Source organism: Vigna radiata, chromosome 6 (assembly GCF_000741045.1).
Source record: "Vigna radiata var. radiata cultivar VC1973A chromosome 6, Vradiata_ver6, whole genome shotgun sequence".
NCBI lineage: Eukaryota > Viridiplantae > Streptophyta > Magnoliopsida > Fabales > Fabaceae > Vigna > Vigna radiata.
This window is the reverse complement of record NC_028356.1, coordinates 8040100-8064348: the sequence shown is the minus strand read 5'-3', so window position 1 is coordinate 8064348 and position 24249 is coordinate 8040100. Positions and strand designations below refer to the sequence as shown.

Genomic DNA, 24249 nt, shown 5'->3' with positions numbered 1-24249 from the left:
ATAGCTCAGGTAAAGGGGGGATTGACTTTCTGAATATCATTATCATAGTAACTTTGCTGACTTGAGCGTTGGAGTGCTAACCTGCAGGTACCCACCGTTCGGTTTTAAGGTTGCTACGAAGAGAATTCTGAAGTGAAGAGAAGAACCACAGTGATCAACTGTTATCTCGTTCCTATCCGAAACATTTTGGCGCCCACCGTGGGGCGAGATAGTTACAAGCCTTTATACGATCACAATGGCAGGAGACCTTTCGCTACAACTACTTCAAGAAATGCAACGTCAAATGCAAGAAATGAGAGCTGAAATCGCTGCAATACGGGCTGAACGAGTTCAGAACAGGGTACCTGCTCACCCTGTTCAGCTAGAAACAGTGAACATCGAAAGCGAGGAGAGTGGTCATCGGGCTACTGGGGAAGAGGGGATGAGGAGAAATGACAACGCCAGGAGAGTGGATGAACAAGGCGAACGTGAAAGAGGAGGTGGTAGGAGGATAGATGCAAGAGATAGAGAAGAGCAGGAGGGAAATGAAAACAGACAGAATAGGCCAAGAGGTGGGGAAAATGGCCTGAATGTAGGCCAGAGAAACGGTGTTGGGGGTGAAAACAGTGGAGCCAATTTCAATGGTCGTAATGACGGCCATCGAAATGCATCCGGCGAACGGGTTCCAACCATCGCCGATCGAGAGATTGAGACACCCGATCAAGCAGAAGGCCTGCATCCATTCACAACGTGTGTAATGAGAACGGGCATGCCAGAAAATAAGGTGCTGCCTGTAATGGAACGGTATGGGGGTTCTACAGATCCTATTAAGCACCTCAGATCCTTCATCGACGCTATGGCAGTATATTCTTCGGATGAAATGGTATGGTGCAGAGTCTTCTCTTTATCCCTAAAAGGAGAGGCTCTAGATTGGTTTCATTCGTTGGCACCCCAAACGATAGACTCTTTTGCTACTCTTAGAAGGCTATTCAGCCAGCAATATATATCAAGTAAAACACCTGGAATGACGTACACAGCCCTGATGAGAATTAGGCAAGGAAGAGAAGAGACACTCAAAGGGTTCATGGAGAGATTTAATCGGATGGCCCGACAGGTACGAAATGTGGATCAAAAATTGATAGTCAGTGCCTTGACTACCGCCTTAAGGCCTGAACCTTTTGTGGATTACTTATACGCAGAAGAACCGCAACGCATGGCCAATTTGCAGCACAAATTAGCAAGTTTTATCCGAATTGAAGAAGGAAGAGCTCACTATAAAGGCCATGATAATGAACCGAGAGAGTAGATGAGAAGAGAAGGACCGAGTAGGGGGACGCAAAGAAAAAAGGAACGACCGATCGGGCATAGAAGGATAGATCCACCAAGGATGTTGCAGAACGTGCATCACACACCTCTCAATGCTCCTCGTGCCAGAGTAATGGAAGAAGCTTTGAGAGCCGATTTGTTAAAAGTGATCTGTGCTCCTACACCTTTAGGAGCCAATCAGAACAAGTATTGTAAGTACCACCAAAACAGAGGACACACTACCGAAGATTGCAATACCTTGAAAGATAAGTTAGAAAATTTGATCCAGGCCGGACATTTACAAAAATTCGTGCAACGCCATCAGACGTCAGTACCGATCACCACCAATCATCAAAAGACAAAGAGTAGACACGACCGGAGTAGGAGTAGAAGCCGGAGTAGAGAAAGAGTGACAAGGGGCATCATAAACACCATTTCTGGTGGATTCACAGGAAGAGGCCCATCGATATCGGCCCGAAAAAGACATCTACGAAGTTTACATCATGTAAACCAAGTAGGAGCCGAACGGAGATCCATGCCTGTAATCTCCTTTTCGGACGATGATTTTCATGCCCCTGACCCTGATCAAGACGATCCGATGGTGATAGTTGTTATGATCGCTCGGTATCAAGTGGGAAAAGTGTTGATTGACCAAGGGAGCTCAGCCAATATCCTATATTGGAAAACATTCGAACAGATGGATATACCAGAAGGGGCCATTCAACCTTTTCATGAGCAAATTGTAGGCTTCGCGGGAGAACGGGTAGATACCAGGGGGTATGTAGAACTCAAAGTCAGCCTGGGATTAGAAAAGGATGCAAAGGAGCTTCAGCTCCGTTTCTTATTGGTAGAGGCGGATACATCATACAATGCACTTTTAGGACGACCCTGCTTGAATGCATTTGGGGCGATTGTGTCAACACCACATCTGGTATTGAAATATCCGGATGATCGGGGAAAGGTGTGTACCGTCCGTGCCAATAAAAAAATGGCAAGGGAATGCTATGCGGCTGGACTCAAAGTAAGACAACGACTTCATACGAAACCGGAGGATCGATGGGTGATAGCGGTGGCCGATTTGGACCCAAGATTAAACATTGACGACCGGTTGGAACCCATGGGTGAAACCCAACCGATCAGTTTAGGAGATGAACCGGACAGGCACACAGCGATCGGGAAGAGTCTGAGTGAAGAACAAGCGAAGGAAGTGGGCAGAATTTTGTTTAAGAATAAGGACCTATTTGCATGGGTGCCATCTGATATGCCGGGAATACACCCTGATATTATCTCTCACAAACTATCAATATTTCGTGATGCTCGACCGGTCGCACAAAAGAAAAGAAGATTAGGTCCTGAAATGAGACAAGCAGTGGACGAAGAGGTACAGAAGTTACTAGATGCAGGATTCATCCGGGAAGTGAAATATACTACCTGGTTGGCCAATGTAGTTCTGGTCAAGAAGTCTAATGGTAAATGGAGGATGTGTACAGATTTCACCGATCTGAATAAAGCCTGTCCCAAAGACACTTATCCTCTCCCTAGCATCAACGGTTTGGTTGATGGTGTATCTGGCTATAAAATACTGAGCTTTCTGGACGCTTATTCAGGGTATAATCAAATACCGATGCACTCTCCCGACAGAGAAAAAACTGCATTTATCACCGAACGAGGTACATATTGCTATAATGTAATGCCGTTCGGTCTAAAGAATGTCGGAGCTACTTATCAGAGGCTTATGGATAAGGTGTTCGAGAATCAGATAAGACGTTGTATGGAGGTATACGTCGATGATATGGTTATACGCAGCCATTCTTTGGAAGATCACATCAAAGATCTAGAGGAGGTACTGGGACAAGTCAGAAAATATGGGATGAGATTAAATACCGCTAAATGCACGTTCGGGGTTAACGCAGGTCGGTTTTTGGGGTTCATGCTGACTGATAGGGGAATAGAAGCGAATCCCGATAAATGCAAGGCCATTCTGGAAATGCGAAGCCCGAACAGTTTAAAAGAAATACAGCGCCTAGTTGGTCGGCTGACATCTTTATCGCGATTCATCCCGAAATTAGCCGAGAAGATTAAACCTATTTTGAAACTCATGAGAAAAAACACCCCCGAAGGATGGAATGAGGAGTGTGAAGAAGCATTCAAGGGAGTTAAGGAAATCCTGACCGTCCCACCTGTCATGGGAAGACCTGATCCCGGTCATGCGTTGCACATCTTCTTGGTAGTGACTGATGTTGCCATTAGTGCAGCCCTGATCCAAGAAGAACCTCAGTTCAAGTTGATTTACTTTGTTAGTCGAAGTCTAAAAGACACAGAAGTTCGGTATCAAAAATTAGAGAAGGTAGCCTTATCTCTTTTATATGTCGCTCGGCGTCTTCGGCCTTATTTCCAAGGATACCAAGTGATAGTCCGAACAGACTATCCAATAGCTAAAATCTTACGCAAGCCAGATTTAGCTGGGAGGATGATAGGGTGGTCCGTTGAGCTGTCCGAATTTGGGTTGCAATATGAACCTAGAGGCTTGGTGAAGGGACAACACTTAGCCGAATTTGCAGTGGAACTACCATATACAATATCTACGCATGCCTGGAAACTTTATGTGGACGGATCTGCATGCAAAGTTGGAGGAGGAGCGGGAATCGTGTTGGTAGGACCGAACGATATGATTGTTGAACAATCTATCATCTTTAAGTTCAAGGCAAGCAACAATCAGGCTGAATACGAGGCATTGATTGCCGGAATGGAACTCGCTCGGGACATTGGCGCAGACAGTTTGGCATGTTATACTGATTCACAATTAGTAGAGGGACACATGAACGGTAGTTACCAGGTCAAAGACGATTATTTACTGCGCTATTTTCATAGAGCGAATCAATTACAAACACGTTTTGGTGAATTCACAATCACCCATGTGCCACGAGAGCAGAACACTTGTGCCGACCGGTTATCCAAGTTGGCCAATGGAAAAGAAAAAGGGGTTTTAAATTCAGTCATCCGACAGGTATTATCCGAACCGACTATAGGATGTTATGCTATTTCTTCTCCTACCAATTCGAGCAAGCAGACTTGTTGGAAGGATGAAATTGTCTGACTCATACGACGACAGGACGAAGGGCATAATCTGCAGGCTGAAGAAACAAAGAAAATTTCCCGATATTGTTTGATCGGGGACGATTTATACCGAAGAGGGTATGTCACCCCGATCATGAAATGTCTATCTATGGAAGAAGCAAGTTACGTCTTGCATGAACTGCATCATGGCATATGTGGCAGGCATACAAGGGGGCGAGCATTGAAAGCACGTGTTCTGAGGGCTGGATTCTTTTGGCCTACATTAGAACAGGATTTTTTATCCTTTTCACAAAAATGTGTATCATGCCAAAAGCACGACAATGTTTTTCACGCCCCAGCGTCAGAATTGCACAACATATTCGCCCCTTGGCCGTTCGCCCAGTGGGGTATGGATATAGTGGGACCATTCCCGCTCGGTCGATCTCAAAAGAAGTTCCTCCTAGTTGCTGTAGACTATTTCACCAAATGGGTCGAGGCTGAACCACTGGCCAGAATTTCCACCGCACAGGTTAAACGGTTTATATGGCGTCTCATATGCAGATTTGGCCTACCAAAGACGATAATAACAGACAATGGAAGGCAATTCATTGACAAACGGTTACAAAGCTTTTATAAGGAGTTAGGCATCACAAGCATCACAAGTTCGGTGGAACATCCCCAAACGAATGGTCAGGCCGAAGCAGCAAATAAAATCATAGTTAATGAGTTGAAGAAACGCTTGGGAGAAGCTAAAGGAGGGTGGGTAGATGAGATCGATCATGTTTTGTGGGGTTATCGTTGTTCACCACATGGTTCAACGGGAGAGTCGCCGTTCAATCTGACCTATGGAACATACGCCATGCTACCTGTAGAGGTTGGGGAACCAACTGTAAGACGACAACTGTCGGATATGACAATCAATAACGAAGAACTCAGAAGCAATTTGGATGTGATAGACGAACGGCGTCATGTAGCGGCTGTCAAAAACGAAGCATACAAGAGGTTGGTAGCCCGAAGGTATAATACTAAGGTCAAACCTCGACGGTTCGTAGAAGGGAATCTGATGTGGCGTAAGACAGCATATGCAAGGAAAGCTCCTACTAAAGGGAAACTAGTAGCGAATTGGGATGGACCGTTCAGGGTAAAAGAAGACTTGAACAATGGAGCTTATCGTTTGGAATACTTAACAGGCGACAGTATACCGAACACCTGGAACGCGTCTCATCTGAAGTTTTACTTTAGTTAATTCACAACTCTTCCTGTTATGGAAAATAAGGCAAGGTGGTCCTATGCACTCACCTGTCCATGCTATTTGCAATATTTTATGAATAAATTCATACGTTACATTTGTAATCCGTTCGGTGCTATCCTTTCAATCAAGTTTCTCATTCTCACATGTTGTTATTATTATTGGTGAATAATGTGATACTTATCGGGTAAGGGGAATAAGGAGCTTACTATCTTTTTGATTGAGTTACTCATTCTTATATGTTGTTACTATTATTGGTGAATAAGGTGATACCTATCGGGTAAGGGGAGTAAAGAGCTTATTATCTTTTTGATTAAGTTAATCATTTTCTTATGTTGCTATTAATATCGGCGAATAAGGTGATACCTATCGGGTGAGAAGGGATAAAGAGTTTACTACCTTTTTAATCAAATTGTTCATCTTGCTATGCTTTATTCGTATTTCTGTATTTAAGAAATACCTATCGAGATGAATACAATTAACTATCCGATCGTGAACGATACTCTTAACATTTTTCGAAGGATAACGAAGACCATTGTATTTTCATGGGGAATAAGGAAGTTATCAACTACTCAAATAGCAACATATTACGAAGATACTACTAAAAGTGTTCATACAACATTTAACATAACAAATATAATAATAGTTGTTCAAAAAAGACACTAACATTCCTATATAACTACTATTCCAAATTATTATTCAACTTTTGTCAGCAGGATCGACAGTCTTGGATGCCAGATCGGTAGCAGTAGACACCTGACCGTCTACCACTGTTTCTATGCTTTCAGTATTTGTCGCGACTTGACTGCCCAGATCAATCAACTTCCCATCAACGACCACCTTCATGATGTCGAAACTTGGATCGGTCAAAGGGGTGTTGAAGAAATGGTGACATTGAGCAATTCCTTGCTCAAATCCTAATTCCCTTTCCAAGCACACTTGATCCCCCAACTGGGCAGTTTCCGCAGCCAAATTATCTCGCTCAATGATCAGGTCGTCTCGCTCCTTAGTCAAGTTGTTGATTTTGTTGGTTAGCTCTTGAACACTGTTGTTCAGGGTGTTTATGGAAGCTTTAAGACTGGCTACTTCTTTCTGCGACTCCTTTAGTTGATCCGTCGCTTTCGCCCGATCATCCTCGGCTGCTTTAATCAATTCCTCAACACGTAGAGTTAAAGCAATGTTCTTCTTCTTGAAATCTGCCAACTCATTCATGGCCATTTCCAGCTCATTCACCAACAAAGGTTTGGTTGTTCCAGCAGAATAATTCAAACAAATGCTCGCTCGAGCTATCAACTCGTACGCCATGTTGATAGATTCACTAGGTGTCATGTCCTGGAACGGCTTCCTTTCCTCTGGTGTGAGGTTGAATTGCAACCGATCAGATACGTGAACGTTCGGGTCTAATGGCCCGGTCAGCAGCGGCGGGCTCACTTTTTGTTTTTTGGGTGGGGAAGGTGTTTTCTCTGCTTTTCTTTTAGGTTTGCCCCTTGTAGCATGGGGCTTGGCAGTCTTAGTCTCAACCACATCGTCTACCGAATCAGTTATTTTCAAAGCTGGATTAACTATAGGAGTAGGTTTGGCTGGTGACGCAGGGGACGAGGAACTCTCAGCAATTTTCTTCAGCTTCTTCTGAGCCATCAATCGAGCAAAGGCAGCATGCTGATCCATTCCTTCAAATAGTTCTGCAAATAAAGGGTTAATTTAGGCAAGTCAATAATGACGGACGATCGGTAAACAGTCGGAGGCAAGACGTACCTAACACTGTATTTTGTAACTCATCGGTGCCAAGAAGTTTTGTCAACATGCGGGATGACGTCTTGCGGGGTAACTGATCGATCTTATTAACAATCTTCAACTTATCCTCAGTCATATCTGTTGTCGGCCACGATTCTAACCGGGTGGGCTCTTCGGTCCAATACAAAGGAAATTTTGGTTCACCATTGTTCAGAAAGTATTTTGGCCGACCGGGTTCCCGAATAGCTATTTTACAATAATTAGCTTTAAAGTCTTTGTATGAAGAGTTAAAAGAAGTGAATAACTGTTTATTTTTGGCCGGAAGGAGGGAAACCCAAGACCTACTAGAGTTAGGAAAAACTCGGAAGAAATACAAGAAAGACTTAGGGGTGGGGTCAAACTGCAGACCGGTGCATAATACCTGGAAGGCTTGCATGCAAGCCCACCCGTTGGGGTGAAGTTGGGCAGGGCATATATTCAAGTATTTTAGTACTCCCATTTGAAATTCAGTAAAGGGAAGTCTTACACCTAGATCTTTGAACAATGTTATATATACATAGAAAAAATCTAAACCATACCCTTCCCGACCGTGACATGCTCTCTCATTTGAACGGCATACTACTAGCGTATAATCATCAACCTCCCTAAAGTCAGACATGATATATGCCTTTTGCAATAGATGTCTTATGGTAGCTCTACGAATATAATAAGGAAGATAGGTTTGTACCTCATGGGGAGCCCATTCATACCCTTCTACCCTGGGTGGTGCTACAATAGATGTCCAGGTCCGGGAATCGTCAATATTGAATTCCACATAAAAGTGACCGGACGAGCTACTAGAATCACTGGAATTACTAGAAGATGACTTTGACGACGATGTAACCCTACGATCAGTACCCCCCGGACGGTCATCACCAGACTCCTCAGTTGATGAAGAAGAGGAAGACATTACCTTGTTTCGGACGAAGATCGACAATTTCAATAACTCGTTCGGTATTCAAGAGCGAAAGAACTATGCGGAGTGAAAATGACAGTGGACCCTCCCCCCTATTTATAGCCGAAATAAACGGTTTCGCGTCCTCATCTCTACCGTTTATTCCCTTTAAATCTGACGGTTAAGATTTTGTGCCTGTTCACGTTCATAGTGATGATGTCATGGCTTAATCTCAGCCATCCCTCATTCCCCATCCTACGGTTGAAGATGAAACGTCTTTTCGAGAGTTAAAACCATTCATCCCTCATATCTCTTCAACAAGAAGAAACCCTTACACTCTTATCATCGCTAAGGGCTTGGGGGGCTTATGTAGTATAGAGAGGATTCAAGTCGATCGGGGTTACGAAGAAGAAGATCGGGAGGGAACTTATACCGATAGGGAAAGACACGGTCATATGGGATAACTGATTGACTTGTATAATGTGGCAGGAGAAAGGTTAGAGAGGCCTGGTGGATCGGGAAATATGCAGGGAAGATCAGGGTAAGGGTTACACCGAAAGGGAACTATAATGATTGCTAAGTTAGTGGAGATAGTTCGCGGATTTAGCGGAGCAAATGGCGGAGCAAGAATCTAGGAAGTGGGAAGCGGTTACGGCTGCGGTTACAACTAAGAAGCTGAGTCGTTGGAGGAAATCACGGAGCACACGACTTGGCCCAACGTGGCTCCTAGTATGGTGGGTATATTTCTCTATAAATAGAACAAACATAGCTCAGGTAAAGGGGGNATTGACTTTCTGAATATCATTATCATAGTAACTTTGCTGACTTGAGCGTTGGAGTGCTAACCTGCAGGTACCCACTATTCGGTTTTAAGGTTGCTACGAAGAGAATTCTGAAGTGAAGAGAAGAACCACAGTGATCAACTGTTATCTCGTTCCTATCCGAAACAATATATATATAATTGATAATATTGAATTTGTCTAAATTAATGCTAACTTATAGATATATTAAAGTTTACTAGAAATTGAGTCTGGATTAAAGTTAGAGTAAAATATTCACATATGTTATTTTATGAGTAGTGGTCAAAATCCATTATCAAGTTTGTCTTGCTAACTATGTTATTTCTTGACCTAACAATACCGTAATGAGTAGATTACCCTGTCTTAAAAAAATTTGTCCCTCAAAGTTTCTTATTAAGAATTTCATTTCAAGAATCATATGTATAAAACAAAATAATATATTATATTATAATATAAAAAATATTAGAAAATTTATTTTAAAATGCAAACTTATTTGCAAATAAGTTTGTATATTGAAATGTATACTATAACCGAGTTTAATTGAAGAAAAGTATTTAAGGTGTTGCTCCCTCCACTTCCTCAAGTGGTCCTGGTCCTGCACTTCCATTATTTTAATTTATTTCAAAAATATTTTATATCTTTCCACTATTTTATTTTATTCCAAAAATATCTTATACTTCTCCACTATCCTTAACAATTTTTCTCTTTCTCCCTCTCTTCATTAATGGAACATTTACATGGCTTATTAATGGAGCATTTGCATCACTCAGATTTCAACTTGTGATATATTTTCTTAAATAAGTTTGATTCAATCTTATTTTTACTGTTGAATATATTTTTTTCTCTTCAAATTACTTAATAAATGGTAAAATTTTGTTCTAAATTTCTAGAAATTTTTTTATATATATGTGTGTTTATTTTTTTTACATATGATATCTATAATTTTTAACACTATATTATGTTTTAACTTATATGTCTCAAATAACTTAAATAAAGTATTTAATTTATTAGATTAATAATATAAAAATATTATTAAATACTTAAAATATAAAAAAAAATTATTTGTTAAAGATTTAAAATTTATTTAGTTATTTAGTCATTATAAAGTTAGTATATAATAATCATAATATATCATTATTTACTATTAATATTATTATGTTTATTATTTTTTATTTGCATCTAACTTTTAATTAATTTTACAAAATGGAAATAGTAGAAACACTAATATTGAAGTTTCTTCTGAATTTTATATTTTGTAATATATCACAAATTCAAATATGAGTTATGTGAATACTTCATTAACGTAGAGAGAGAAAAGAAAAGATTGTTGAAGATAATGAAAAAGTGTAAAATATTTTTGAAATAAAAGAAAATAGTGAAGAGATGTAAAATATTTTTAAAATGAATAAAAATAATGAGGAGGAACACCTAAGTATTTATAAGGTGAGCTCCGTTAGGCTTATCCGTTACTTACCTTCCAAGGTGGAGACCACGAATTTTTGTCTTTTTTTTCTCATACAAGGTTGCTTTCGGAAACTTAATTGGGCCCTTCGTTTTTTTTCTAAGCAAGTTGGACAGAGATTGACAATGCACTTTCGATTGGGATATCTTTGTGGTGCCTCTTATCCAACTAAACTTTTTTTTTCTTTCCTTTATTTAAGAAATCCAAAATAACTAATTTATTCGTCCAAATTTCACCCCATCCACGAATCTATTTATCTTACTTTCTATTAGTCTATACTATAATTAACAGAAAAAAATGAACATTTTAATATTTGAGGTATGTGAAAAAATGTGTTAAGCTGTCATGAAACATATTTAAAATAAATGCTACCGTAGATGTTAGGTTTCATGCCGACTTAAATAAAGAGCTACTTTGCAAAGTGTTCCCGCGTAGATGTTAGGGATTTTATGAAAGGAATTTGTATTAAACATTGTATTCACTAAAATTATTTCCCAATTTTACAATCACAACTAAAAGGTAAAAATAATAAACTAAAATACTTATTAATTTAAAAACTGAAAAAGAGAATTTTCATGTTATTTTTAAAAGTATACGCACTTCAATTCGAAATGGGTAGTCTGATTTTTTCTGCACGAATTAGTCTCTAATTGTTAAAATTCCTAAATAACATTCTATTCCGATTTGGGTTGTCGGCTTGTTGAGATATGACCGATAGTTATTACTTCCTCCACCCCACAATTACTAACTGCACCCACAATATTAGGAAAAAGGGTTGATCAGTGCACCACATCACACCACCACGTTTACAGGCTTCCACCATTGTCACCACCGCACCACACAACTGTGGTGGAGGAAGAAGAATAAAAAAAATACATATTTCATGTGTTCCGAAAGAATTTATTTCTAAAAGTCTTTTTCAGAATATATTTAATGTATTCCAAAAAAAAATAATCTTTCTAAAAAAAAATTTATGTATAAATATTTGAAAATGCTTATTTTGAAAGCCATTTTATAAGTTTCGTTTACAAAAATTTCATTCTAGAAAATTTGTTCCAAAATATATTTCATATGCTTTTGAAAATTTGATTTCAAAAATTATTTCCTAGAAATTTCGTTTCAAATATGTTTTTTCAGAATTTTTGTTTCCAAAATGTTGTTTGGAAAATTTTCAGAATATATAATTTGGAAGTTAATTTTATAAAACTTTCTTTTTCCAAAATTATAATTTCAAAATTTTGAGGGGTGCGTGAAGAAATTGTGGAAGTGAAGGCATGACCCATATACATATATTGTCTCATAAACACATGTTTTGTATTTACGTAAATGATGGTGACCATAATGACATACAATAATTATAGTGATGAGTGAATAAAAAATAAGAAATAAATTTGGAATAAGATGATAGCTTTATAAAAATAATCGGAATTTGTCTTTAAGATAAATGAAATGAGTAATCTTAGTTGTCGGTAAAATCTATAATTGTTTGACTCTTTGAAAAATCAAACCACTTTTGTTGAACGGAATTATCATTTAACACTTGTGTTGTAATATGCTGTTTGAGTTTATGGCATGTGTGATGTGTAACTTAACTTGTTTTTAAAACTTATCATCTCACTAAAGAAAAAGAAAATAATTTATCCTTGGTTTGAATTGGATGTTATCACGAAGATTTACTTATTTAGTTAGCATACAATTTTGTTGAAACAATTCAAATTGGTATGTAATTGGTCAAACACTAAATTGTAGAAAGAGAGAATATAAAATAAAATAAAGACTTAAACCATAATTAAGATAGAGTGAATTGTTTGAAAAGTATGTTTTAAAAGTTCAAAGAAAAACTTTATCTAAAATTGTGGATAAGAGAAGAAATCGAATGGAGCAGTGGGTGGTACTAATATTAAAAATTGAAAAATAAAATAAAAATAAAACACAATAACTTATAAAGATTTTTATATTCATTCCATTAATTTTTATTTACACTGAATTAGTTCAAACAACCTATACACTGAATTTTCATTAAATTCCTTAAAATATCTAATCACAAAAAACATATAGACGACTATATCAAGATAAAAATAATTTCATCTTTAAAAAGCGATGCACAATTAAAATCATCATTCATCTTGCTTTGCTAACATATAAAAGATAATAATATTATTATAAAAATTATACTTATATCATTATGTCATGCCAAATAAAACCTTATTACTTTTTTAGTTTTAAAATAACTTTCTTTATGTTTTTAACAATTAACATTTATCTTAATTATATTTTTAATAAGATGACAATTATATATAATTTTCAAAATAAAATAATAACTAACACGTAAATAAAAAAATGAAGATTTAAAATATATACATTTTAAAAATAAGCAAAAAATTATAATATCACAAGCAAAATTAGTTTTTTACCTAAAACGCTAAGAGAAGGTAGTTCTAAAAAAAACACATCACACGCTGATTTTAAAATATGCTATATATATATAAACTTTATTTCAGTTATATTTATATTTTTAATCAATATATAAACATAATAAAAAGTTAATAAATTTAATTATATGTTTTTATAAATATTAATTTATTTTTATGCTCAAATAAATTTTTTCTTCATATTATTTTTTAAAATACTTAACTTTTATGATTGTAATGTTTAGTTTTTAATTTTTATAAACTTTTATTTGAGTTTGACTGGATATAACATTTCTAAATAAAATATAAGAGACGAGTGTTATTTTACTAAAAGTTTAAAAAGATGAGTATTATTGATTAAAAAAATACAATAGAGCTAAATATGGATTTAAAAGTTAAAAATAGTATAATATTATTTTATTTAAAAATAAAATTAAACGTCTATTTTAAAATAAGAAAAATATAGTATTATTTATAGAATGATAATGTAGGGCGTATTACGAGGGCTAACCCGCATGCTCGCAAGGCGAGTTGATTTTTTTGAGTCGATTGATTCATTTTAGTTTATCTTGCAGAATTCGTAGTTCGTTTAAACCAACGGTGAGGTACGATCTATATTTATAGTCTACACACAATTAAATTACAAAAAAATATATTTTTAATATTAAATAGGAAGATAAATACTCTATATGATGAAACATGGTGATTTAAAATAATTAGATATGTATAAGTATAAGGTTATTAATTAAACATTCACATAAATGCATAAATTTAATCATTATAATTAATAATACTCATAAGTTAATAAAAGAGTTCTTAATAGCCAAAATTGAAGAATTCTAAGATTAAAAAATATAATTGTTATTTTGATTTAAACGAATCTTTTATTAGTTATATTTAAATAATGTTTTTCTTTTTGCAATGCATTATACTTAATCCAAAATAACAAAATTAAGAAATAAATAATCTTTATGAGAGTCTAATTATATGCAAATTATATGTTATACAGAGCGAGTAAAAAATATTTGTCTACATTTTTTATACGAGATACATCCATCAATGGAACATGACAATATGTATTATCATTCCTAATTATTTAGCCTGATTTAAAAATGTTTTTTATGAGGTCGACTCACCTAACTCTTACACAATTTCTTTCCAGTCGGTCTCTTTTATGTCTGTTTCCTCCTTTCAGTCCTAATCTCCTCAGATCGGTCGGTTTCTCGTTCTCTTCTCACTTTGCCGTTTCCTCAGTCCAAGTGTCGTTCGGGAGGGTACCTGCCAAATGTTCTCCGATGCTAAAGTCAATAACTGTCCGTTCGGTAATATGAGAGTTGTATTAAATGCGCAATTAATAAACCTGCCTACCTCTTACCTTTCACTTGTATTTATAGTGTTGGTTATGAGTCTTGGATTAGGGAAGTGTTAACTCATTGACAAGCGTACCAGATCTTTTTAAGTAATAAACCGGCAAGACTGAATATCGTATCCCAATAGACTGGTTAACACTTTACAATCGTATAATTATCTAACTAACTTAGACTAAAGAATGATTCCCTTTAATGTGAATTGGTTTAATGAAATTAAACATATTGCATAAGTAAAAGATTGAACTTCTTGGGGTTAAAACGCTAAGAGAAATGAAGTGATTAGAGATGATATGGAATGTAGATTTGGAGAATGATTTCAACTATTACACTCCTATGCAAATGCACATAACTACTTCTTCTTCATTTAATTGCTCTTGTCAACTTACTAAGTTACTCAAACCCAATCCCTTGGTGAGGGAGCCTAGATTCACTTATTAAATCCCAATCCCTTGACAACCTAACAAGTTCATCTTCATTAAGAAAAGAAGTTTAAGACAACTAAGGGTCCAAGCTCTATCCTTAGGCACAATTTTCCTTAGGTGTTTAATCTAGTTCAAGGTTCACCCAACATTTCCCAACATTAAGCAAACCCTAAAATCATGTTATGGTTGATCAAGTCACAACAAGCTTTAAGCAAAGAACATAAACACTAGCAAGTAATGAAAGAAGCATATATGCATTCAAAACAAGTGCATTTGCAAGTGAGTTTCATAGTTTACATCATTCCCCAACAAAAAGAACTTAGCTCTCCATAGTCATGGAGAGCTTGAGCTTACAATGGAAGAGAAATGGAGAAGATGGAGACCCAAGGAAGAAGAAATAAGAGTTCCCACTGTCCAAAATCAGCTCCCACAGGTCCAAAAGTGGTGTTTTCGAGCTTCAGCTACCAAGAAGATGGCACCCTCGTTGCATGTGAGCCTTTTATAGGTCTAGGGTGCTAAGTCAGCAAAAAATCACGCCCAACCCCCTTTTCTGGGGCGCCTGGGCACCAAAATTAAACGAAAGCACAACATCAAAGGCGCCTAGGCGCCATATTTTGAGGTGAAACAACATGAAAGGGCACCCAGCCCCCTTCTGGGGTGCCCAACCCTCTTCTGGGGCGCCCAACCCCCTTCTGTGCACCCCAGCCTCTTTTTGGGGGGCCCGGGCCTGATTTTTCTATACTGTATCTTTTTCTCTTTTTCTGCAGATCTGCTTGCTCTTGTAGCTCTTCCTGGACTCTCATTCTTGATAGTTTGGATGCTCTTCCAAAGCACTCAAATTTCCTACAAAACTTGAGAATTAATGATGAAAACTTGTCTGTGTAACCTATGCTAAACCTATTCAAAAAGTTAGATAAAAGAGAGGTTTAAGCATGTTTCAAGCTTCAAGAGAGTTGATTTGGTAATAAAATTATATCACAGATAATGATAAGAATTATTGTTATCAGGAAGCTTTAATTAGGGTCCAATTGCAACCCAATAATCCTTAATCTCATTTTACCTTAATCACGTTTGGTAACCTATCCGTCATGGCCTTACGATCTTGTCGTTGCCTGAAAACCGTCCGTCCGGTATGTCCCAGTACAAAAAGTATTTTCAAAAACTAAATTTTAAAAGTTTAAAAAAAATTGTGGTAAATTCGATCTCCATTCTACCCATCAACTTATTCAAATTTGACAACTTAATTATGGTAAAAATAGACTTCTCTTTCAATTTAAATATTGATTTTAGACTTTTCTCAAGATTGGATAGCTTGAATGATTATGAAATCACCCAATAGTTTAATGATTATGTATTTGAATAATAGTTAAAAAGAATTAAAATTGAAAAAAGTAATTTGTTATACATTTTAGTTAAAAATGTTAGATATATTAACATAATGTGAAAAATAAAATTGTATCCAATTGTATCTAAACACATCCAAATTTGTCAAACTTTACTTGAATATATGGAATTTGATAAAGTCAACCTGTATCTATGTAGAAAATTAGTTGACCGTTGTTCTTTTTATATATATTTATCAACTCAAAGTTGAATTTGCTTCAAATAATTTTTAATACGATGAAAAGGAAATGGGACACCTGTTTTTAGGTGCATGATTGCCTTCTGTGTTTGCTTATACATGTAATCAACTTCTGTACATGTGATTTGAATATATAAATATAAAAGGATATTTATTTTGAACTATATTATATAATATTTTATAAAATTCTTCAAGCAACGCTCATTTTTTTTTCTTTTTAAACCGAAGAAGACATAATAATATTCCTAGCTCATAATGAAAATATTTTTAAAGCAAATATTACCAATATATTATCCTTTTTAATTCTAGGTAATATTGTTTTAATTCTAGGTAATATTACCAATATATCAATTTTTCTTGAACTTCTTATTCGTTCAAATTCACTCTTTTCATCTTCAAGCTAATATGCAACCTTTTTTTTTAATCGTTTGTATGAACTGCAGGGGATGCCTAACATTGTATCAAAATTTTGAGATTTTTTATGAATTTAAATCGATCAATCTGACTTTTCCAAAACTATTCACTACTAAATATGTCTTATAAGATTACAAGTTAGCATTGTCCTACAAATTCCTTATTAACAACTAAAACAACATAAAATAATAATAGAAATTACTTTACTTTGTTGGAAAAACTGATATGATAAACTTAAAAATCTCGTCTTAAAAAGAAATGATATATTTTAAAATAATAAAACTTAATAACAGTATTGTTAATTTTTTAATATTAAAATTATCAAGCCTTATTATTTTTAAATTACTATTATTTTTGTCATTTTTAAGGTATTTTCAAATTTTATTTACTATAACATGTTTCAAATATTAGTTATACTAACTTTTATTTTCGTATTCATAAAAAAATGTTATTATTCCTAAAGATTTTTTTTAGATTTTTAAAATTTTCCTTTGATCTTTGAAATTGGAACATTCAAGCACACATGTAAGTAGTTGTCTCTTTCTTGTCCAATTCAGCCGTCAAGGATAAAAATATCTTGGTAACTTCATACCAACACCTCTTGAAAATAATACGAAAGGACCAATTCTATATAATTAACCCGCTCTTATATATGATTCCAGAAAGTCAACACCACGAGCTACATAAATAAATGTGATTAATTATATAACATGAATCTCTTGTGTTTGGTTCCACAAGCTAAGAATGACCAACTCCACTATGAAAAGTTCTCTCCCTCTTTTTAATTACTTTAGTTGATATTTACGCATGCACCTACGTTGAAAATTAAATTAGCTACAGTAACGAAAGTGATGGCCTTCGTCACCACTCCTAAACTACACCTGCAATTCCACGTTGCATTGGAGACCTGGTCAGAAGTTTGCATTCACCTGTGTACTCAGTTTTCAATGTTAATCTTCTTTGTTATAATGACATATAAAGTTGTAGTCCACGTGTTGCTTCTCTTATATAATATTTGCTTGCAGGTTAATTATATATACAATCCTTTTCTGGGATAGGCTCTACTCTGTTGTTCCCGCAAGTGCGGTTCATTATTTTCTTGTTCTAAGCTTTCAGTGAAAAGGGTATTCTTATAAGGTTTTCTAGCTTTCTGGGATTTTTTTTCACTTGGATATGCATGCAAGAGGTTGCTTTTGAAGAGGGTATTCTACTTTGATTTGATAGCTATCTGGGTTTTTGATTTAGAAGAATATATGGAGTGTTGGTTTTTAAGTTCACGAAAATGAATGTTTCTGACTAGTGTTGTTGCTGGTAGGGAAAGGAAAGCAAAACCCTGTTCAGTTCAGGAGAGACAATCTAGAGGCTTTGTGTTTTCTGGGTTTCTGGGATGTATCTTTCAAAGGGTTGTAGGTGTGAAGTTGTTCTCTGTTTGTGGTTTTGCTGCTATTTCCTATTGGCTGCTAGTCAGGTCACTGACCCCACAGAAGGTATATTCCCTTCCCTTTTGTCTTTTGTTTGTATTCCATGGTTTGCATTTATGATTCTGAATGTGGTAGTAGGAATCAGTTGTTCTGTCCGGGAACACTTTCTCTTATATCCAATTTCATATATCACCAAATATTTCCTCCTCTTTCTGTGGATCAAATGGGTTTTTATCAATATATTCTTTGTTATAATGTAAAATATTACCCATGAAGCTATTATCAATAAATGGAAATATTGTATCTGTGTATAGTAAAATGATACTCCCTTCATCTCATTTTATTTGTTGTGCTTGGAATATTTCTCTCTCAAATTATTTTCCACTTAGAATATAAGGAAAATATTGATAACTTTCCCAATAATGCCCTCTAGAAATGAGCTAGTAGATGACAGCTGAAACTGTCAAGAGTAATTGATCCTTTATGTAAATATGGGTGTTTTAGTCAAATAATATTATGCTGCTATAGTTTCTTTTCACATATTTAAAAAATAATATGTTTATAATGTCAATGTTGTTTTCATTTTGCCCTCTTGACAGTATGGTTGTTTCATTTACTTTAACATGCAGTTGAGGCACTGAGAACCATAAAGAGAAGTTTGATTGATATTAATGGAAATTTGAGCAACTGGGATCGTGGAGATCCATGTACATCCAACTGGACAGGGGTTATGTGCTCCAACACAACATTAGCCGATGGCAATCTACATGTTCTACAATTGTATGACTTTGATCTTCCACTTATCCTTTGTTTTTGTAATAGCCATGTTAACATATGTATAACCTTCCTTTTTTTGGTCAATGTTTTATTAACTTTTCTCCTTTTGATACGCTCCGTTTCGTATAGAGTCACAATAGTTGTTGAGTCCAAACTTTATTAATCAGAAACTGTTTAGATTAAAAAAGTTGAACATTCTACAACAATGGCTATTAGCTGTAAGTTCACAATGCTGTATGATGAAACTTTCTATATTTTGACAAATTCATATATCTTGAAGCCAAAGCAAAATTTCTGTTTAACTACCTTTTGTTAGGCAATTAAAGGTTTACATGAGAAGGGGTAAAAAAGGAATGAAATAAGTAGCGGGAGAAGGTGGTTAAGTTGTTAGAAGAGAGAGAGAATATAAATAAGAAACAGATTAGGGAGAGAGGGTATCAGATATTATTTTGGGTATTGAGACTGGATCTCTTGGCCAGTGGAGGAAGGGAGGCTTCCTAGGGGAAAGATAGTGATACATGTATTTCCTTTTCTATACATTACAGAGGAAATAGAATTACACATTCATACATATTCTTTTATCTTTACTTACTGTTTGATTATTGTTGAGTGTGTGTGAGAACTAGAAGCTGCTGTTCGGTTCCTTGAACAAAAGGAATCTACCAGATTTGGTCCGACCTGCCGGATCAGTTTCGGAGGAGAGAAGAAGGAGGGGTTAACGAAGAAGCATGGAGGGACGAATGGGGGCGATGGAGGCGACAATGGAGGAATTGAAGGCGGAGATGCGGGCGATGACTCTCGCTTTTCAACGAACCTCAGGAAGACATTCCAGGAATCATGATCGGAGTTCCACAGGGAGTCGCGATTCCGTGAATGCTGACCGTGAACGACGAGTGAGTTCGGAGGACGAATCGGAAGAGGACGGAGGAGATGTGCAACGAAGTTGGATGAAACGTGTTGAACTTCCAACGTTCGAAGGAACAGATCCTATGGGCTGGATAGCGAAGGCCGAGAAATTTTTTGATATCCAGAACGTTACGGAGAAAGAGAAAATGAAGCTCNTATACATTTGTATGGAGGGAGGAGCTAGTTATTGGTTCCGCTTTTGGCGGAAGAAGACCAGACACCCAACTTGGAACACGTTCACTGCCGCTCTAACACGGAGGTTTGGAGGCTTAAGCAGGGGCTCCGTTTACGAAAAATTGGCCGCCGTACGACAAAGGAGAAATGTCGATGAATATATACAAGTGTTTGAAGTCTTGGTGGCGCAAGCAGCGGGAGTGAATGAGGAACAACTTTTGGGATACTTCTTCGCTGGGCTGCAAGAAGGATTGAGAAATCTGGTGAGGCCGCATGACCCACGCGATTTGTTGACGGCAATGGAGCGAGCACGCGACGGGGGAAGGTACTCCTCGAGCTCGGGTACTGTCGTGAGGACGGAGACCTATCGAGGGGCGGAGGGATCAATGAACGTCGGCGGGGTCGGAGGTGGATCGGGAACGAAGAAGGAAGGTGTTTCCAGCAATGTAACTTCCCGAGCAGGTAGTAGCGGAGGAGGGAATACTCAAGGAAGAGGAGTAAGAATGTTGCCTTACCCCGAATATATAAAAAGGCGTGAAGAAGGGCGTTGTTTCCAGTGTGGAGGCCCATACAGCCCGGGCCATCGGTGTGCTGAAAGGATATGAGAGTGATGATTTTGGCAGAAGAAGATGAAGAAGGAGTCGAAGAGAAGATTGAAATGGAGGCCCCTGTGATAGAACACACGGTGATGGAACACACGGCGATGGAACTGTCGGGATTGTCTGGAGGTCTCACCCAATCGAATACCATGAAAATGCAAGGATGGATGTGAAGGGGAGGAGAATTCTGGTGTTAGTAGACAGCGGAGCTAGTCATAGCTTTATATCCACCAAATTGGTGGGAGAATTGGGTCTGGAAAGCACTGACACTCATCCCTATAAAGTGTGTTTAGGTGATGGGCAAAAGAAAATAACCAGTGGGTATTGCACAGGGGTTACTGTGAAGTTAGATGGGTTGGAAGTTAGAGATAAACTATATCTCTTTGAGTTAGGCGGTGTGGATGTGATTCTAGGAATCACTTGGTTAGCTTCCCTANNAGAAATTAAAGTGGATTGGGGACAGCTAATTATGAAGGTGGAGGTTGAAGGAAAATTAGTGGAGATCAAAGGAGATCCCACTTTAACATGCCGGATGGTGACACCCAAAGATCTTTTAAAAGAAAAGGAGATAGAAGCTATGACTCTCGTGTGGAGCTTAAGTCAAGCTGAAGCGGTGGAGGTAGATGGCGAAACAGAGAAATGGACACCGACTCAAGAAGTAGGGCTGAAGCAGATTTTGTCAGATTTCGAAGGAGTATTTCGAGAACCTCAAGGACTGCCACCTGAGAGGAAAGTTGATCACCGAATACCCTTGAATGAAGGAACAGAGCCCATAAGTGTCAGGCCATACCGCTACCCACACCTCATGAAAACAGAGATAGAGAGACAAGTTGAAAAAATGATTCGTCCCAGCAACAGTCCATATTCAAGCCCAGTAATATTAGTGAAAAAAAAAGACGGGAGCTGGAGATTTTGTGTAGATTACAGGGCACTTAATAGAGTCACAGTGCCGGATAAATACCCAATACCGGTTATAGAGGAACTGCTGGATGAGCTTCAAGNGGCAAGGTATTTTTCTAAGATTGATTTACGGGNTGGGTATCATCAAATCAGGATGAAAACTGAAGATATTCCGAAGACAGCGTTTAGAACGCATCAGGGACACTATGAATTTCTCGTGATGCCTTTTGGGCTTACAAACGCCCCTGCCACGTTCCAAGATATGATGAATTCTGTCCTAAGGCCGTTTTTAAGGAGGTGCGTGTTGCTAAGAAAAACAAATGCGAATTTGGGAGAGAGCAAATTCGTTATTTGGGGCATAAAATTTCAAAAGCAGGAGTTGAGATGGATGAGGAGAAGATTTCTGCGGTGACGGCATGGCCCGAGCCCAAGAGTATTAAAGAGCTGCAAGGATTCTTAGGGCTGACTGGATACTATCGGAGATTCATCAGAGATTATGGGAAGATTGCTCAACCTCTCACCAATCTGCTTAAAAAGGGGCAGTTTGTTTGGTCCCCTGCAGGGGCAGAGGCAATGCAAAAACTCAAAACAGCAGTAACCACGGCTCCAGTATTAGCNTTACCAGATTTTGCTCAAACCTTCCANGTGGAGTGTGATGCGTCTGGCACTGGTTTAGGAGCTGTTCTGTCTCAAAACAGAAAACCGATTGCCTATTTTAGCAAAGCTCTTTCAGAAGTGTCGCTCACCAAATCTGTTTACGAGAAAGAACTTATGGCTTTGGTGTTAGCCATCCAACACTGGCGACCCTACCTTTTAGGCCAACGGTTTGTTGTTTATACTGACCAGAGGAGCTTGAGATATTTGTTGGAGCAGCGTATCACTACTCAAAACCAGCAGAACTGGCNGGCTAAATTACTGGGATACGAATTTGATATTGTTTATAGAACTNGGGCATCTAATAAGGTGNCGGATGGGCTTTCAAGGAAAGGGGAGGAATTGGAGGAAGAAAAGGTACTACACATGATATCCAGGCCCTATTGGTCAAACTTCCAGGAAATTATGGAAGAGGTTGAGAAGGATGAAACTCTAAGGAAAGTGATGGAAGATATAAGGGTAGATCCGAATTCACATCCGGCATATACTCTGGAACAGGGGAGATTACATTATAAAGGGCGCTTGGTTTTGTCAGCACAATCTTTCTGGATACCAAAATTATTAAGAGAGTTCCATAACACGGTCACAGGAGGACATTCTGGAGTCTATAGAACCTATAGAAGGGTGGCACAATCCCTGTATTGGCCAGGAATGAAGAAAACANTCACCGACTATGTGGCTGCATGCCTAGTATGTCAACAACATAAGTACTTGGCATCCTCCCCCAAAGGTCTCTTGCAACCTTTACCCATTCCTCAAGCAGTATGGGAGGACATAAGTATGGATTTTGTGGTGAAGTTACCTAAATCACAAGGCTTTGACACTATACTTGTGGTGGTGGACAGACTCAGTAAATATGGGCATTTCATTCCCATTAAACATCCGTATACTGCCAGGTCTATAGCTGCAGTGTTTGTGAAGGAGGTGATTAGATTACATGGTATACCTATGACCATTGTAAGTGACAGGGATTCCACATTTTTGAGCAATTTTTGGCAGGAAATTTTTAAATTACAGGGCACACAGCTTAGGATGAGTACCGCATACCATCCAGAGACTGATGGACAAACAAAAGTTTTAAACAGGGTGCTAGAAACATACTTACGCTGTTTTAGCTCAGAACAGCCAAAAAGCTGGAGTTTGGTGAGAATACTGGTATAATACCAGTTATCAAGGGGCATCGAAGTGCACACCCTTTGAAACTGTTTATGGCAGACTTCCTCCTACATTGACACGTTTCATTCCAGGGGAAACAGTGGTAGAAGCGGTAGCCCAAGACTTACAGACCCGTGATGAGGCTTTACAACAGCTGAGATATCATCTGACCAGGGCCCAAGCACAGATGACACATTATGCCAATAAGAAGAGAGGGGAGGCCAAAATCCAGGTAGGAGATTGGGTATTTCTGAAAATCCGTCCTCATAGGCAAACATCTATGCCTACACGNCTCCATCCAAAGCTATCTGCACGATATTATGGTCCTTTCTGCGTGGAACAGCAAATAGGCCCAGTAGCCTTCAAGCTACAGCTTCCAGAAACAGCAAAAATACATCCTATTTTCCATGTGTCCCAGTTGAAGTTAGCGGTTGGAACACACCCAGTTGAAGGCACCCTCCCAACCGAATTGCAGGATGATAACCCTCGATACACCCCNGTGAAGGTGTTACAACGCAGGAACCAGCAGAGTCAGGGGCAGGAGATACCCCAAGTTCTTANACAGTGGCAGGAGAGTGATATTGAAGGTGCTACTTGGGAGGAGGAGCACTACATCAAACAACAATTTCCTAACTTCAACCTTGAGGACAAGGTTGATGATGAGGGGGCGGGTAATGTTAGGCAATTAAAGGTTTACATGAGAAGGGGTAAAAAAGGGATGAAATAAGTAGCGGGAGAAGGTGGTTAAGTTGTTAGAAGAGAGAGAGGGAATATAAATAACAAACAGATTAGGGAGAGAGGGTATCAGATATTATTTTGGGTATTGAGACTGGACCTCTTGGCCAGTGGAGGAAGGGAGGCTTCCTAGGGGGAAAGATAGTGATACTTGTATTTCCTTTTCTATACATTACAGAGGAAATAGAATTACACATTCATACATATTC

At 37.7% G+C, this 24249-nt stretch overlaps 2 protein-coding genes across 2 annotated transcripts in view; both read left to right on the top strand.

Annotated features, from left to right (window-relative positions):
* Nucleotides 1-235: 235 nt before the first annotated feature.
* LOC106763360 lies at nucleotides 236-1285 on the top strand. The gene has a single exon (XM_014647559.1). It carries the CDS (start codon nucleotides 236-238, stop codon nucleotides 1283-1285), a length of 1050 nt encoding a protein of 349 aa, XP_014503045.1.
* A 16501-nt stretch (nucleotides 1286-17786) lies between these two features.
* The window catches only part of LOC106762974 (probable LRR receptor-like serine/threonine-protein kinase At1g06840), a 14682-nt gene continuing 8219 nt past the window's right edge, over nucleotides 17787-24249 (top strand). Inside the window, exons 1-3 of the mRNA XM_022782179.1 lie at nucleotides 17787-17921; nucleotides 18035-18206; nucleotides 18770-18920. Coding sequence (XP_022637900.1) covers nucleotides 18107-18206; nucleotides 18770-18920 — 251 coding nt within the window. The 5' untranslated portion in view covers nucleotides 17787-17921; nucleotides 18035-18106. The remainder of the gene's footprint in view (nucleotides 17922-18034; nucleotides 18207-18769; nucleotides 18921-24249) is intronic.

Excerpts from the sequence above, each read along its gene's own strand:
- LOC106763360 (XM_014647559.1), top strand. The coding sequence starts at position 236 with ATGGCAGGAGACCTTTCGCTACAACTACTTCAAGAAATGCAACGTCAA.